Source organism: Myxocyprinus asiaticus, chromosome 20 (genome assembly GCF_019703515.2).
Source record: "Myxocyprinus asiaticus isolate MX2 ecotype Aquarium Trade chromosome 20, UBuf_Myxa_2, whole genome shotgun sequence".
Classification (NCBI taxonomy): domain Eukaryota; kingdom Metazoa; phylum Chordata; class Actinopteri; order Cypriniformes; family Catostomidae; genus Myxocyprinus; species Myxocyprinus asiaticus.
In genome coordinates this window covers 43178544-43194563 of record NC_059363.1, presented here as the reverse complement: position 1 = coordinate 43194563, position 16020 = coordinate 43178544, and the positions used below count along the sequence as shown (strand labels likewise).

General features: G+C 37.5%; 1 protein-coding gene across 4 annotated transcripts in view; it reads left to right on the top strand.

The window, feature by feature from the left end:
* LOC127410922 (collagen alpha-1(XII) chain-like) overlaps nucleotides 1–16020 on the top strand; it is a 164242-nt gene that overhangs the window by 88663 nt on the left and 59559 nt on the right. For all 4 annotated transcript variants that reach the window (XM_051646170.1, XM_051646171.1, XM_051646169.1 and 1 more), the window contains 3 exons: nucleotides 1265–1394; nucleotides 5924–6063; nucleotides 6949–7078. In XM_051646170.1, the coding sequence (XP_051502130.1) occupies nucleotides 1265–1394; nucleotides 5924–6063; nucleotides 6949–7078 (400 nt within the window). The remainder of the gene's footprint in view (nucleotides 1–1264; nucleotides 1395–5923; nucleotides 6064–6948; nucleotides 7079–16020) is intronic.

Below are 16020 nucleotides of genomic sequence, written 5' to 3'. Positions count from 1 at the left end.
TGCAAAAGTTACCAAGTTAACAGTTTCATGTTCAAATACAATCTCATGATAACCTAATGTGCTAATTCGTAAGAGATGGCAAAATCGTAAGATATTGTAAAACTAGGCTCATATGAAAAGGTACCATTTCCAAATTGGTACAATTCAAGCATCAAATTTTAGCTGGCCTTCTATCCAACACTTTATTTGAACAGAGGAAACGTCTGTGAACTGAAAAGACTGATGTATGTCAATAGCCTGTAATCCACTTCCCTCTTCTCTTTTCAAACCTCAATTTTGCATTTCTTCCATGGTGCACAAAATTTATTTTCCTATTAAAACTATGGTTAGGTTAGGGGTAAGTAAGGGGTTGTTAGACTTTATGGTTTCGTTTTGGGTTGGGGTAAAATGGGAAAAAATTGTGCTATTATCGTTCGTTGGTTTGTTTGTTTGTTTTTTTCTCAATGGGAGTATGTTTTTGTATGAGCCATCTTGTAAGATTTCGTATGATTTCGCCATCTCGTTCTATTATTACGACTTCTCATGAGATCTTCTGCAGAACACAAACGAAGATTTTGAGAAGAAAATCACAACTCTGTAGCTCCATACAATGCAAGTGAATGGAGACCAAAACTCTTAAGCTCCAAAAAGCACATAAAGGCAGCATTAAAGTAATCCATACAACTCCAGTGGTTTAATTAATGTCTTCTGAAGCAATCCAATCGATTTTGGATGAGAACAGACCAAAATGTTACTCCTTTTTCACTCTAGATCTTGCAAAGACAGTCTCTAGGCACCATCATGGTTTCAAACTTGATTATACTTCCTAGTGCTTGAAACGCATGCGCAGAGTGCTAGATGAGTGTAATCGAGCTTGAAATCATGATCACCAATGGGACTGCAGATGTCAAGGTTTATAGTGAAAAAGGAGTAATATTTTGATCTGTTCTCACCCAAAATTTTATTTTAATCAATCATAGAAACCACTGGAGTCATATGGATTACCTTTATGGTAGAAAGGTAGTCCCACTTCAAAATTACGACTAAGCAAACTTTACATCTTAAATAATAAATAGTTTTTGCTCATATTATAAAGAAAAATACAAGCTTGACATTTTTGCTTTTAAACCCTTTTGAATGCTTGCCCCATAGACTTTTTAAACTTTAACCTTTAAAGCACCTTACTGTAACCTTGTAGATTCCTTCAATATAAGCATACAGTATACTTAATGGTGGATGCAGTTCTTTGAGTACACTAACTAAACAGTTAATTCTCACCTTACAGACACAGATTGGGGGGAAGAAGAACACAGTTATTCTGCAGAAACTGACTCCAGATACGCCCTACTCTATCACTGTTGCTGCAGTCTATGCAAATGGAGATGCCAAAGACATTTCTGGCCAAGGAAAGACATGTAAGTTACCAGGATGTGACCAGCTACTTTGAAGTGAATTTTTTAATCCTATCATTTCTTATTAAGCACACACATGTCCCTTCATTCATGTACATATTCATTCCTTCATCTACTCCTTATCCAAACATATGTACATACTATGTCGGAGCCTTAATCTTATGGGCAGTGCTCTGACTTAAAGTGCAGTAACATCATGGGTGACTTGAGTTTGAGTCCCAGGTCAAGTCTTTTCTCAATACATTCCTGCTCTTCTGCCCTTGTCATTGCCTTCTCCTTTTCCACTGATTCTTATCTAATAAAGGCAAAAAATCGAACTAGAAACTAAAAATAAATTTTACATATGTACACACTACGGTATATACGAGGGTTTCTTTAACTTCAGGCCTTTAATTTCTTGTCCCAGAGGTTAATTTTCATTAAAAAATAAAATAATATATATATATATATATATATATATATATATATATATATATATATATATATATATATATATATATATATATATTCTTTTTTTTTTTTCATTTATTTATTTATTTTTTGTTATATCAGGGTCACATGAAAACTGAAGTGAAAAATTTTAACCAAGCCTTCATCTTTTATTTTTTATATTTTTCAAATGCCTTTTATGTATATATTTTACTGTTTGAGCCTTTGCCATGACCCAGACTTCCATGACTCAATATTAAATTATAAAAATCCATTATACTGTAAAAATACTAATTATTATATGTTTAAAATTATGATAATCTAAACAAAGAGTGAAATACATACATACAACAAACCATTTCAATATTTACTGTGTGAAAATGATTTCTATAATTGTTAAAAAAATTATTACATTAAAAAAAAAAAAATCAAAAATGTTCATAAAATAATCAGGGCCATTTTTTTTTTTTTTTTAAAGTTAGTGTACTTGTTTTCTGAGTCAACAAAAGTGAAGAGCATGGTTGAGACAAAATATAAGTGATGTTTAAAGAAAAAAAAAATTCAAGGTGAATATCTCTCGTGAGCAGAATATGTTTTTGGGCGTCATTTCCAATCAAACTGTAATTTTGCCAAATTACGCAAAAAGTGTAAAAAATTTATTAAATTGTGTGTATTTAGGATACATAAATATCCTCAATTTCCCACAGGGGATGAATAAAATAGTATCGTATTGTATTTGTTCATTGTTATTTCCTAATATTCAATTTATGACTACTGCTGAAATGTTCATGTCATAGAAATCCAACTACTGACATCATGACTTAGAGTCTTAAACTGCCTTCCGCGTTTAGACTCCGAGACATATGAACTCTGTCGTGAACTCGGAATCCTCCGGCGGCCGTGGTATATCCATTGCTCACCACAGAATCTCCAGTCTGTCTATCGCTCATCTCCCACAGCAATTCCATCTATCTGGACATAAAGATGGTGCTGTAAAACTGATGTTGCATCAGCTAGGTGCTCAAACTCACTTTCACTGAGGCATTTAAATAATGATGATCACTACTCTACATCAAAACACTTCGGATTTGTTAGTCAGGATTTGGCACTATTGAACTGTCGCTCTCTAATGGACAAAGCGTCAATTCTCAATGAATTCATCACTGATAAAAAACTGGACATGCTACTGCTAACTGAAACCTGGCAAACATCTAGTGACTTTCCACAACTAAATTTGCTTACTCCTCACGGATACAAATATTTGTCTAAACCCTGACCTCACGGAAAGGTGGGTGGACTAGCTGTTGTTTGTCGAGATGGCATGAGAGCGGTTTTGACTGAATTTTATAATATCACGTCTTTTGAATATCTGGCTCTCAAGATTGTTTGTGAAACTCCTCTCATTGTGTTATTGATTTATCAACCTCCAAAGTATCAGCCTCACTTTTTCTCTAAACTTAGTGAAATACTCACTCCTGCCTGTGTTATGTCTCCCCATGATATACTGCTTGGTGATTTCAATACCCATGTTGATACTGACTGTTCAAATACAACTGAACTCATGAATGTTCTTGAATGCTTCAATTTAACACAGCATGTGAATTCTTCTACCCATACCCATGGCCATATACTTCTATCAGGTCTTAATAATGTTTGGCATCTCGGATCACAAACTTATAGAATTTTCATTTAATTTTCCTTGCTGTAAGTCATACAAGAAAACTGTGGTATCTTATCGCAACCTAAAAGCAGTCGACCCCTCATCATTCTCCACCTCTGTCTGTGCACCCTTACTTTCTGACTCTTCGAAACTGTCCTGTCCATCAAATATCCTCTCAAATTATAATTCTGCTATCTCAGCTGCTCTTGAAGAGCACGCCCCCATCATGACAAAGCTGGTGCCCTCCTCTCGCTCATCACCTTGGTTTACTCCTGAACTGCGGGCATTGAAGAGAGCGGGTCGTCGTCTTGAACTACTCTGTAGAAAAACAGGCCTCACTATTCATTCCTTAGCTCTTACAGAACATCAGCTGAAGTACAGAGCAGCACTCAACACTGCACGTTCAATGTACTTCTCCTCTATCATCCAAAAACAAGTTGTAGACCTAGAGCCCTCTTTGCTACGGTGAACAAACTAATTCACCCGCCGGCTCAGGACTCACACAGCTCTGATAAACTTTGTGACTCAGTTCTGCACTTCTTTCAAGATAAAATTGTTTCCATTTACCAAACATTCACGTCAACCATTTCTGAAGATCCTCTGCATGAATGTCTGTCTGAACACCCTATCCACCCTTTCTCCTCATTCACTCCCACTAGCCCATCATCAGTCAGTGATCTAATTTTACATTCCTACTCATCATCCTGTCAGTTGGACCCTGCCCCAACCTCCCTTCTTAAACACTGTGAGTCAGTCATTTCGGCACCTATTTCGCATGTAATAAACACATCTCTTGCATCTGCAATTGTTCCTACTGATCTTAAAATTGCTGCTGTTACACCTGTCCTTAAAAGTCCCAACTTAGATCCATCTTTCCTCTGCAACTATCATCCTATTTCTAACCCTATCTTTTATACCTTTCATATCTAATAATCTCTATGACCCTTTCCAATCTGGTTTTCACCTATTCCACAGCACTGAAACTGTTTTCTTGAAGGTTATTAATGATCTCCTCCTCTCTGCTGACTCTGGATTTCTCAGTATTCTGATCTTGCTTGACCTGAGCTCTGCTTTTGACACTGTATGCCACAAAACACTCCTTTCCTGACATTCAGATATTGGTATTGCTGGCACTGGTCTATCCTGGTTTTCTTCCTACCTCACTAACAGACAATATTTCATCTCGATTAAGAAAAACAAATCCCCTACTGCTCCTCTCACTCAGGGTATCCCCCAGGGTTCTGTACTGGGTCCACTACTGTTCATAATTTACATTCTCTCACTAGGTTAGATCATCCATCGTCATGGTCTCAGTTATCACTGCTATGCTGATGACACCCAGATTTATACATCTGCACGTTTTGATGAAACACATGCCATCAGCTCATTAACTGCCTGTATCAATTATGTAAAATTTGATTAAACAGTAATTTCCTCAAATTCAATGCTGACAAAACTGAGATCATGATTTCTGGGCCACAAACACTTATAAGAAATATTTACATTTGTGTCAGTATTGATGGAAATCTGACCAAACCCTCTAAAACCATTAAGAAACTGGGAATCACTTTTGATCCATCTCTTACTTTTGAAGCCCACATCAGAACCATCACTAAAACTGCTTTCTTCCATCTACGTCACATTGCACGACTTCACCCCATTCTCAGTTTGAAGAATGCAGAATCGCTAGTTCATGCTTTCATAACATCATGTCTTGACTACTGTAACTGCCTCTTTTCTGGCCTACCAGCTAAAACTATTGCCCGATTACAATACATCCAAAACTTTGCAGCTAGTGTTCTCACTAACACCAAGTGTTCTGCACACATTACTCCCATTTTGTTTAGTCTTCACTGGCTGCCTGTCTCATGCTGTATTAAGTATAAAATTCTTCTCCTGACATACAAAGCTCTCAATGATCTGGCACCTCGTTATATATGTGATCTGTTGCATCAATACACACCAGCACGCACTCTTCGATCTTCTGATTCCAAATTGTTGTCTATCCCCAGATTTTGTCTGTCCACTTTTGGTTGGAGATCCTTCAGTGCAATTGCACCTAAACTGTCGAAATCTCTACCTCAGAGACTCCATGACATCTCCTCTATTTCTATCTTTAAATCTCAGCTAAAAACACATCTTTTCTCAGCACATTATCTATCTATTACTGATTGATGTTTTCTCTCCCCCTTTGTAAATGAGACTGTAACTTCTGTTGAAATGTATATTAATGTACTTTGTCCTCTTAAATGTATATGGAGTGTAAAGTGTCCTTGAGCTTGTGGAAAGGCGCTATATAAATAAAACTTATTATTATTATTATTATTAATGTTTAACTTTCCCCCAGGAGATAAAAAAGTACTGTCCTGTACTATTTTCAAATAGTATTTAATTGACATATATTAGGCCTCTATTATTTGAGTTTTTATGTGTGTTCCCATAGTACCGCTGGGCAGTGTGAGAAACATTCAGGTCACGGACCCCACCATCAGCACTCTTAATGTCCGCTGGGAGCCAGCCGAGGGGAGCGTACGGCAGTACAGGATTTACTACCAGCCCGTCACAGGGGGCGCAGAGGACATGGTATGTCTCACAGCACCTCGTCTTGAGAGTATCTTCTAATTTGTGGTTTGTATTAAGGCAAGAATCTGATTTAGGATTAGGGATTTGAACATAAATGTGTTAAAAGTTTTTAAACTTTGGCACGCAGCTCATCCCACACCATTTAGGGATGAGAATAATCGCTCTTTTTTTTTCAAGCAATCAAACTTCCGATTGTCGCTCATCGGACGATAAAACTGTTGAAAAAACCCTGTAGACATTGATTGACCCAAGTCATAGCCAGTGTTGGGTTACTCAAAGTCATCCACTACAAATTATTAATAACTTCTATAAAATTGTAATCAGATTACTTTACTGAGTACTACATTGGAAAATCAATCACATTACTAATAACTTTACTTTTAAGTTACTTTTTATTTTTTTCAACAAATTTAAAATAATGTCTATTTATTGTTCATTGCCTATTGTCTTATGCAAGTCATAAACTAAGCACAAAACATTTCTCCCCTACAGTGACTTGTAAGGTGTACACCCTTTACAGAAACTCAAATAGATGTACATATGAACGTAATTCATGTTTTATATTCTACATAAATAATACTATTTTAGAAATGTGTTACCTAAGTAATGTAATTGAAAGTAATTAAATTAATTGAAAGTGAGTAACTGTTATCTGATTACCAGAATTTAAGATATAAATAAAGTTTCACTACCTTTTTTCGTGTTTAGTAAAATATTATTAGATTACAGTAAGACATTACTTTATAATCAGATTACATTCCAACACTGGTCTTAGCTAGGGAAGAGAATGTCATAGAGACTGAGTGGATTCTTTTTCGGTTTTGGCCTTTAATTTTTTATTTTTTATTTCGGAAAATGTAATCTAGTTTTATGTTGTTCTTCCAGGTCCAGGTTCCTGGAACCACCACCAGTAAGGTTCTGAAGAACCTGCTGTCCGATACGGAGTACACGGTAACCGTGGTGCCAGTTTATGCTCCTGGCGAGGGCAAGCGCATGTCAGAGAATGGAAAAACCTGTGAGTATATAGAGAGTTTACCTGCTTGACCATCAATGTATGTTTAAAGGCAATACATTCCTATTCTCTTCCATTACATACTCCCTTATAACAGTCACCCTTTTGCCACAGTTTTCAATCCAGAAGGTAAAAAGTGCATTTTTCTGGCTTTTTTTCATTTGAGCTTTGTACTTATAAATTGACTCTCAGGTACTTGCCCAAAGATTGGGTTAGATTTATTGGATTGATCACCAGAGGAGGAATGCCGATTTGTTGGCAACCCCATAAATGTGTCTCCAATCTGGGCTTAATGAGCCTCCTTTATGGGGTGTAATGACTGGGGATGTTAGTGCGAAGGAAACTGACAATCTATTTCACCAAATGGAAAACCCAGGGAGATGCAAAGACATAAAAGCAAGCTTATTTACTGCCCTCAACTCAATACTCCTCATTCTGAGTGTAACTAACAGATGTTGTTGCCATCATTGTTTTTCCACTACTCAATAATGCCGTGTTTTGCTTTCCATAATTTGTGTAACTTTGTTCATGGGTTTGCTTTGTGTTGATATGCTGTGTTAAAGTGTTGACCACTGCTTTTGTTTAAAATCTTGTACCAGGCTTTTTGTTGTTGGAAATCCAAACCTGTTCCATACGCTGTGTTTTTGATGTCAATGATTCATGACATATTTGTGTTAGTTGAATATGCAGTATTATTGAGAGATGTGTGCTTTCAGTGGTTTCTGCAACTAAAAAGACGAATCTCTCAAAAACATGTCCATGTCACATTTTATCCCCAAATACGGGTAAAATAGGGGAAAAAAGGATAGTTATTAGGACTAATGCATTTTTTTTCTTACAAAATTTACATTTTAATCTGATAAAATGTTATGCAGTATAATAAATACTGGTATGTTGTAAATACTTTACACTTTAAATATATCATATATAGAAATGGCATGTATATGAATATGTAAGTCATTTCAAAATAAAAGCCAATATATTCTCTTAACCTTTCAAAGTTTATTCAATTCTCGTTCTGTAATGGGGTCCGTGCAGGAATATTGGAGCCCAAGGTGGCCGCCTATATCGCAGGTAGGATGGGCCGGTCCTGATCAATACTATAATTATTTATTTTTTTTTAATAACTGCACAGCAGTGGGACGGCCCACTGGGAAAACGTTAAGTGCTCCCAATGGCCAGTCCGCCCCTGTAAGGACACATCAATGTACACACGCATCAGACTCTTTGGGGGGTGTCTTACATTAGTGGCATCGTGTCATAAACTGTGTTTTGTTTGGTTGCTGTGTCAGGTTAAACTCTGTTTGAAATTTAAAAAGCACGTCTCGTGATCCCTTCATCCTAAACTGCGCGCCGTCCAGCCGTGTTTAAATGCGTCATCATCTTGAGCGGGTGTCAAGCAAGTCCGACGAACTGTGGTTAGGGTTACACACTATGCACTTACAATATTCACTATGCACTCACACAATATTTTCAAAGTGTAATATTGTCCCAAATGGAACACTTAACTTTTTTTTTACTACACGAAAGCATTAGTTGTTTAACAGCTGATGGAAGTGACGTTTCAAACACATATGATGTGTTGCTGCTAGCTTTAGCATGTTAGCCTACCTTAGTTCAACACATGTATCTCAAACAACTTATATATTCACACAGCGCGGGGTAATGGTAAAGCGTTCAACTTACATTTGTAAGGTGCTGTCTTTCGATGAGTGCATGAAGTGTCCAACATTCCACACTCCGTTTTGATGGTTGAAGAAGTGATCATTCGGGTACTCATAGTACACTTTTTGTTGCATTTTCAGTGTTACAATACTGCTCACATTACACACTAAAAAATGATGTAGAATAGTGCAGTAGTAAGCGGTTTGGGACACAGACTCAGAGCGTGGTCTGTTCTATGTACAGCTGCGCGTTTGCCTATACAGCTGAAGTGTTGCATACTGCCCCCTGCTGAAAACAGGTGGTACTTCAAGCTTGAATTACTCTGAAGGCAGGAATATTCTATATAAGCCAGGAACACACTTTAGGCCAAGAACACACTTACTAAGGAAATCAGAGTGGCTAAAAGAAGCTACTCAGAAAAGCTGAAAAAACAGTTCGTATCACCAAGTACAAGACACCTCCCCCTCGCTCTATAAAGAGTCAACTAATGGCTGATGAACTGAATGTGTTTGACTGAAAAGCCCAGTCTCACACCCCTCCCCCACTCTGATCTTCACACACACACCAACACTCCCTGGAACCCCCTACTGCTACTCAGTCTGCACTTATGATCTGTGAGGAGGATGTGTGCCAGGTATTTCAGAAATAAAAGACTAAGAAAGCTTCAGGCCCAGACAGTGTTTTACCTGCCTGTCTGAAAGTCTGCACTGACCAACTGGCCCCCATCTTCACACAGACCTTCAATAGATCACTGGAGCAGTGTGAAGTTCCCTGCTGCTTTAAATGCTCCACCATCATTCCGGTCCCCAAAAAACCCAAAATGACTTAATGACTACGGACTTGTTGCTCTCAATTCTGTGGTCATGAAGTCATTTGAGAGACTGGTTTTGGCCTACCTGAAGGACATCACTGGACTCTTGCTGGAACCCCTTCAGTTTTCTCACCGAGCAAACAGGTCTGTGGATGATGCTGTCAATATGGGACTGCTTCATATCCTGCAACACCTCGACAGACCTGGGACTTATGCAAGGGTCCTATTTGTGGACTTCAGTTCAGCCTTCAGTACCATCATGCCTGATCTTCTCTTAACCAAACTGACCCTGCTCTCCTTGCCCACCCCAATATGTCGATGGATCACTAGCTTTCTGACAGATAGGCAGCAGCTAGTGAGACTGGGGAAACTCACATCTGGGACCTTCATTATTAGCACTGGTGCTCCTCAGGGATGCGTTCTCTCTCCACTGCTCTTCTCCCTGTACACAAATGACTGCACTGCAAAGGACCCCACTGTCAAGCTCCTGAAGTTTGCAGACGACACTACGGTCATCGGCCTCATCCGCGATGGTGACGAATCTGCATACAGACGGGAGGTTGAACAGCTGGCTGTCTGGTGTGGTCACAACAACCTTGAGCTGAACATGCTCAAAACAGTGGAGATGATAGTGGACTTCAGGAGAAATCCCCCCGCACTCCCCCCCCCCCCCACCATTCTGAACAGCACTGTGGCAGAAGTGGGGTCATTCAGGTTTCTGGGATCTACCATCTCTTAGGACCTGAAGTGGGACACCCACATAGACTCCATTGTGAAGAAGGCTCAGCAGAGGTTGTACTTCCTTCGTCAGCAGATGAAGTTCAGCCTGCCACAGGAGCTGATGACACAGTTCTACTTGGCTGTCATTGAGTCTGTTCTGTGTACATTTTGGTTTGGTTCAGCCACCAAGTCAGACAGAAGGAAACTACAACAGACAGTCAGGACTGCTGAGAGGATTATTGGTGCCCCCTGCCCACCCTCCAAGACAAGTACATCTCGAGAGTGTATATTTTTAAAATATATGTAGTGTCCAACATTCCACACTCAGTTTTGATGGTTGAAGAAGTGCATCATTCGGTTACTCATAGTACATTTTTTGTTGCATTTTCAGTGTTACAATACTGCTCACATTACATGCTAAAAAATGATGTAGAATAGTGCAGTAGTAAGCGGTTTGGGACACAGACTCTTGAGTGTGGTCTGTTCTATGTACAGCTGCACGTTTGCCTATACAGCTGGAGTGTCGCATACTGCCCCCTGCTGAAAACAGGTGGTACTTCAAGCTTGAATTACTCCTAAGGCAGGAATATTCTATATAAGCCAGGAACATACTTTAGGCCAAGAACACACTTACTAAGGAAATCAGAGTGGCTAAAAGAAGCTACTCAGAAAAGCTGAAAAAACAGTTAAAAGTCAGGACTGCAGGTAGAATCACTCTAGACCCCACACACTCTGCCCACTCCCTCTTTGAACTGTTGCCCTCTGGCCGGCGCTACAGAGCACTGAGCGCCAGGACATTCAGGCACAAGAACAGTTTTTATCCTCAGGCCATTTTCCACATGAACAATTAAACTGCCTGAGGACTCCCCCATAGTGCAATAATACATAAAATATTACATATAAAATAAATTATAAATACATATCTCATGTACATATGTAAATTCACATATTTAATTCAATAACTGTACATACCCCGACCTTGCACATACATTACCACTTGCACATGTACAAAAGCCATTCTGTTACATGTCCTATTATTTGAATGTCTATTTATAATCTTACCTTGTTTTATATTCTGTGTTTCACTGTTATGTTCTGTGTGCACTTGTTTCTCCTATCATCAAAAAAATTCCTTGTGTACATGAGAACACTTGGCAATAAAGCTCATTCTGATTCTGATTCTGATTCTATAACAGTCCAGGGACATGATTATTTGCATTTGTTGAACACTGAGTTAACACAATGAATTGACAGCCCTAGTACACACACAGTGTGTGTGTGTGTGTGTGTGTGTGTGTGTGTGTGTGTGTGTGTGTATATATATACTGTATGCATGTTTGCATTACAGTAATGTTACGGAACTGGGGGAAGTGCTGAATTGTCCTGAAAGTAATGCAAAATCCGTAATGGTCCTAAAAATATATATATTTTTTTTCTTTATTTCTTTTGATTTTGGGGTGAAATATGACTCAGAAGTTTTCTTGAGATTTTTCGTGAAATTTACAAAAAAGCTATGTATCATCTACAGTATATGTACATTTAATGAGTGCACTCTTTCCATCTGTTTTAGTTTAAAGGCCATTTTCCCCAGTCATGTGAAGTGTCTCTCTTCACCCATTTGAAATTTGCTTATGTCAAGTATCTGAGAGTTATTAGACTCTCAGATACTTGCCCAAAGATTTGGTCAGATTTATTGGATTGATCACCAGAGGAGAAATGCAGAATGTTGGCAACCATAATGTTGGCAGCCATAAATGTGTCTCCAATCTGGGCTTAATGAGCCTCCTTTATGGGGTGTAATGACTGGGGATGCTAGTGCAAAGGGAACTGACAATCGATTTCTCCAAATAGAAAACCCAGAGAGATGCAAAGACATAAAAGCAAGCTTATTTACTGCCCTCAACTCAATACTCCTCATTCTGAGTGTTTTTGTTGCCATCATTGTTTTTCCACTACTCAATAATACTGTGGTTTGCTTCCCATCATTTGTGTAACTTTTTCTCAGGTTTGCTTTGTGTTGATATGCTGTGTTAAAGTGTTGACCACTGCTTTTGTTTAAAATCTTGTTCCAGGTTTTTGTTGATGGAAATCCAGACCTGTTCCATACGCTGTGTGTTTCTGATGTCAATGATTCATGACATATTTGTGTTAGTTGAATATGCAGTATTATTGAGAGATGTGTGCTTTCAGTGGTTTCTGCAACTAAAAAGATGAATCTCACAAAAACATGTCCATGTCACATTTTATTCCCAAAAAGGGGTAAAATAGGAAAAAAAGGATAGTTATTACGACTAATGCATTTAGTTTTTTTCTTACAAAATTTTAGTTTTAATTTTAATCTGCTTAAATTAAATGCAGTACAACTAATACTGGTATGTTGTAAATACTTTGCAGTTTAAATATATCATATATATTTTATATATTTTATTGCATAACAGTAATAAGAACTATATATATATATATATATATATATATATATATATATATATATATACATATATATATATATATTAGGGCTGTCAATCGCTTAATTTTTAATCGAATAAATTACACGATATGCCAATTAATCGAATTTATCATAACTAATCGTATATATAAATATTTGCTGAGAAAGCTCCTCAAATAACAATTAAATATATAATGACTAAATAATTATAAATAATTACATTTAAATAATAATAAATATAATATGTTGTATATATCATTAAAAAAAAATATCAGATAATTAAAATGCATTACGTTATTGTGGCAGACGAGTAAAGCATCGATAATACAATACAAAAAGTCCCTTTAGAAAGCAATATTTAGTTTATTTCCAAATCGTTGAACATAAACCTATCATTGGCCTACAATCCACAGCAATCCATTTTGCAACTGAATTCGTCAATCTGTCCGAGATACATTTATTATGAGGGCTTTTCGAAGGACACAAGGGCGGACTGGGACTAAAAAGTGGCCCTGGACTTTCTGGCCAAGAGCGGTCCACCAAACCCAGCCTGCAACACAACACACCATAACACACCGCCTCATTGATTTCATTTTCCAGCTCAATTTCAGATTGTTGTGTTGAAAAAAGACATTTCTATTTAATGCTAGTTATGACAACGGTCCCCACCGTTGCAAAAATGGTCATATTTTTTAAGAGGAAGCACTTAAAATAAGCACATTAGAACTCAGACAAATAACTTGTCTGAGAACTTTTTTTTCCCTGCATGCAGATGTTAAGTTAAAATTTACATGAACAAGGGAAAGTATGTATTTTAGGTGCTGTGACAAGTCAGCATTTCTTCAAAGATCTTAATCACCTTTCAAGTGCAAATAAACTATTGTCTTATTAATATGAGGTCATGGAAACAACAAGTATAATACTAATATATGATATATTTATATACTGTATACCTATACAAAGATCAGAAAATGTTGTTTAAAATAGTTAGATGAAGAAAATGTGTCACACCACAGGACACTGATGACAGTGCTTACAATTTCATGTTAATTACCCACATAACTGTGTAAATGTTTTTTTTTTTTTTTTTTTTTTTTAATCAACAAAAACAGAAAGTTGGCCAGAATATGTACAAATATAAACACATAAGTGCAGATCTTTACAGATAATTTCCAGATTAATTGTTCATATTTTCAATCTGTGTGGGTTTGTTGCGTCTATACTGGCAGATTTAAATTTCCCCAGATAATTCTTGAGAAAAAGGGAAAAGCCCTATGCTTTTACAGGTGTTCTTTTTTCCATCCTTTAAACAACGTAAGCCTCAAAGACTCAAATAGCCACAAAGTAATATTTTTCATGACTTATTTTCTGCATTTCTGTCAAACGTGAGAATTTTTCAGCAAGGTGTGCAATCTGTGTCTAATAATACTGTGATAAGAAGCCACGCTTCAGCTCCCAGAAATGCTTTGCGGTATGAATAAATTATGCAAATGCTTATGTACTGCTCATAGCTTTCCTGTTTGCCGATTTTATTTATGCTGCTGGTATTGTACATGTTGTAACTTGCAGTTATTTGTCATTTTGTGATTATTCAGAGCTCATCTTATACTTTTTTTGGTTGTCACCATTATTGTGATTTTTATGTCAAATAATCAAGTCCACGCGAGTTTTTGGAGAAAATGCGCGCATACAGACAAGTGCTTGAATATGTATACTGGCGGCCAAAAGTTTGGAATATGTACAGATTTTGCTCTTATGGAAAGAAATTGGTACTTTTATTCATCAAAGTGGCATTCAACTGATCACAATGTATACTCAGGACATTAATAACGTGAAAAATTACTATTACAATTTGAAAAAAAATGTTCAGAACTTCTTGAACTACTTCAAAGAGTTCTCATCAAAAGATCCTCCACTTGCAGCAATGGCAGCTTTGCAGATCCTTGGCATTCTAGCTGTCAGTTTCTCCAGAAACAGGTGACATTTCACCCCATACTTCCTGTAGCACTTGCCATAGATGTGTCTTGTCGGGCACTTCTCACGCACCTTACAGTCTAGCTGATCCCACAAAAGCTCAATGGGGTTAAGATCCATAACACTCTTTTCCAATTATCTGTTGTCCAATGTCTGTTTCTTTGCCCACTCTAACCTTTTCTTTTTGTTTTTCTGTTTCAAAAGTGCCGTTTTCTTTGCAATTCTTCCCATAAGGGTCTTCTCTTTACTGTTGTACATGAAACTGGTGTTGAGCGAGTAGAATTCAATGAAGCTGTCAGCTGAGGACATGTGAAGTGTCTATTTCTCAAACTAGAGACTCTGATGTTCTTATCCTCTTGTTTAGTTGTATATCTGGCCTTCCACATCTCTTTCTGTCCTTGTTAGAGCCAGTTGTCCTTTGTCTTTGAAGACTGTAGTGTACACCTTTGTATGAAATCTTCAGTTTTTTGGCAATTTCAAGCATTGTATAACCTTCATTCCTCAAAACAATGATTGACTGACAAGTTTCTAGAGAAAGCTGTTTCTTTTTTGCCATTTTTGACCTAAAATTTACCTTAAGACATGTCAGTCTATTGCATACTGTGGCAACTCAAAAACAAACACAAAGACAATGTTAAGCTTCATTTAACAAACCAAATAGCTTTCAGCTGTGTTTGATATAATGGCAAGTGATTTTCTAGTACCAAATTAGCAATTTAGCATGATTACTCAAGGATAAGGTGTTGGAGTGATGGCTGCTGGAAATGGGGCCTGTCTAGATTTGATCAAAAATGACTTTTTTCAAATAGTGATGGTGTTGTTTTTTTACATCAGTAATGTCCTGACTATACTATGTGATCAGTTGAATGCCACTTTGGTGAATTAAAATACCAATTTCCTTCCAAAACAGCAAAATCTGTACATTATTCGAAATGTTTGCTGCCAGTGTAAGTAATTTCAAAATAAAAGCCATTATATTCTCTTAACTTTTCAAAGTTTATTCAATTCTCGCTCTGTAATGGGGTCCGTGCAGGAATGTTGGAGCCCAGGGCAGCCACCTATATCACAGGTAGGACGGGACAGACCTGATCAATACTATCATTATTTCTTTTTATGCTTGCGCAGCAGCGGGCCGGCCCAAATTACCCAGCGGCCCACTGGGAAAACGGCCAGTGCTCACGATGGCCAGTCCGCCCCTGTAAGAACACGTCAATGTACACTCACATCAGACGCTTTGGGGGATGGGGGTGTCTTACATTAGAGGCATCGTGTCATAAACTGTGTTTTTTGGTCACTGTGTCAGGTTAAACACTTGTTTGAAACTTCATA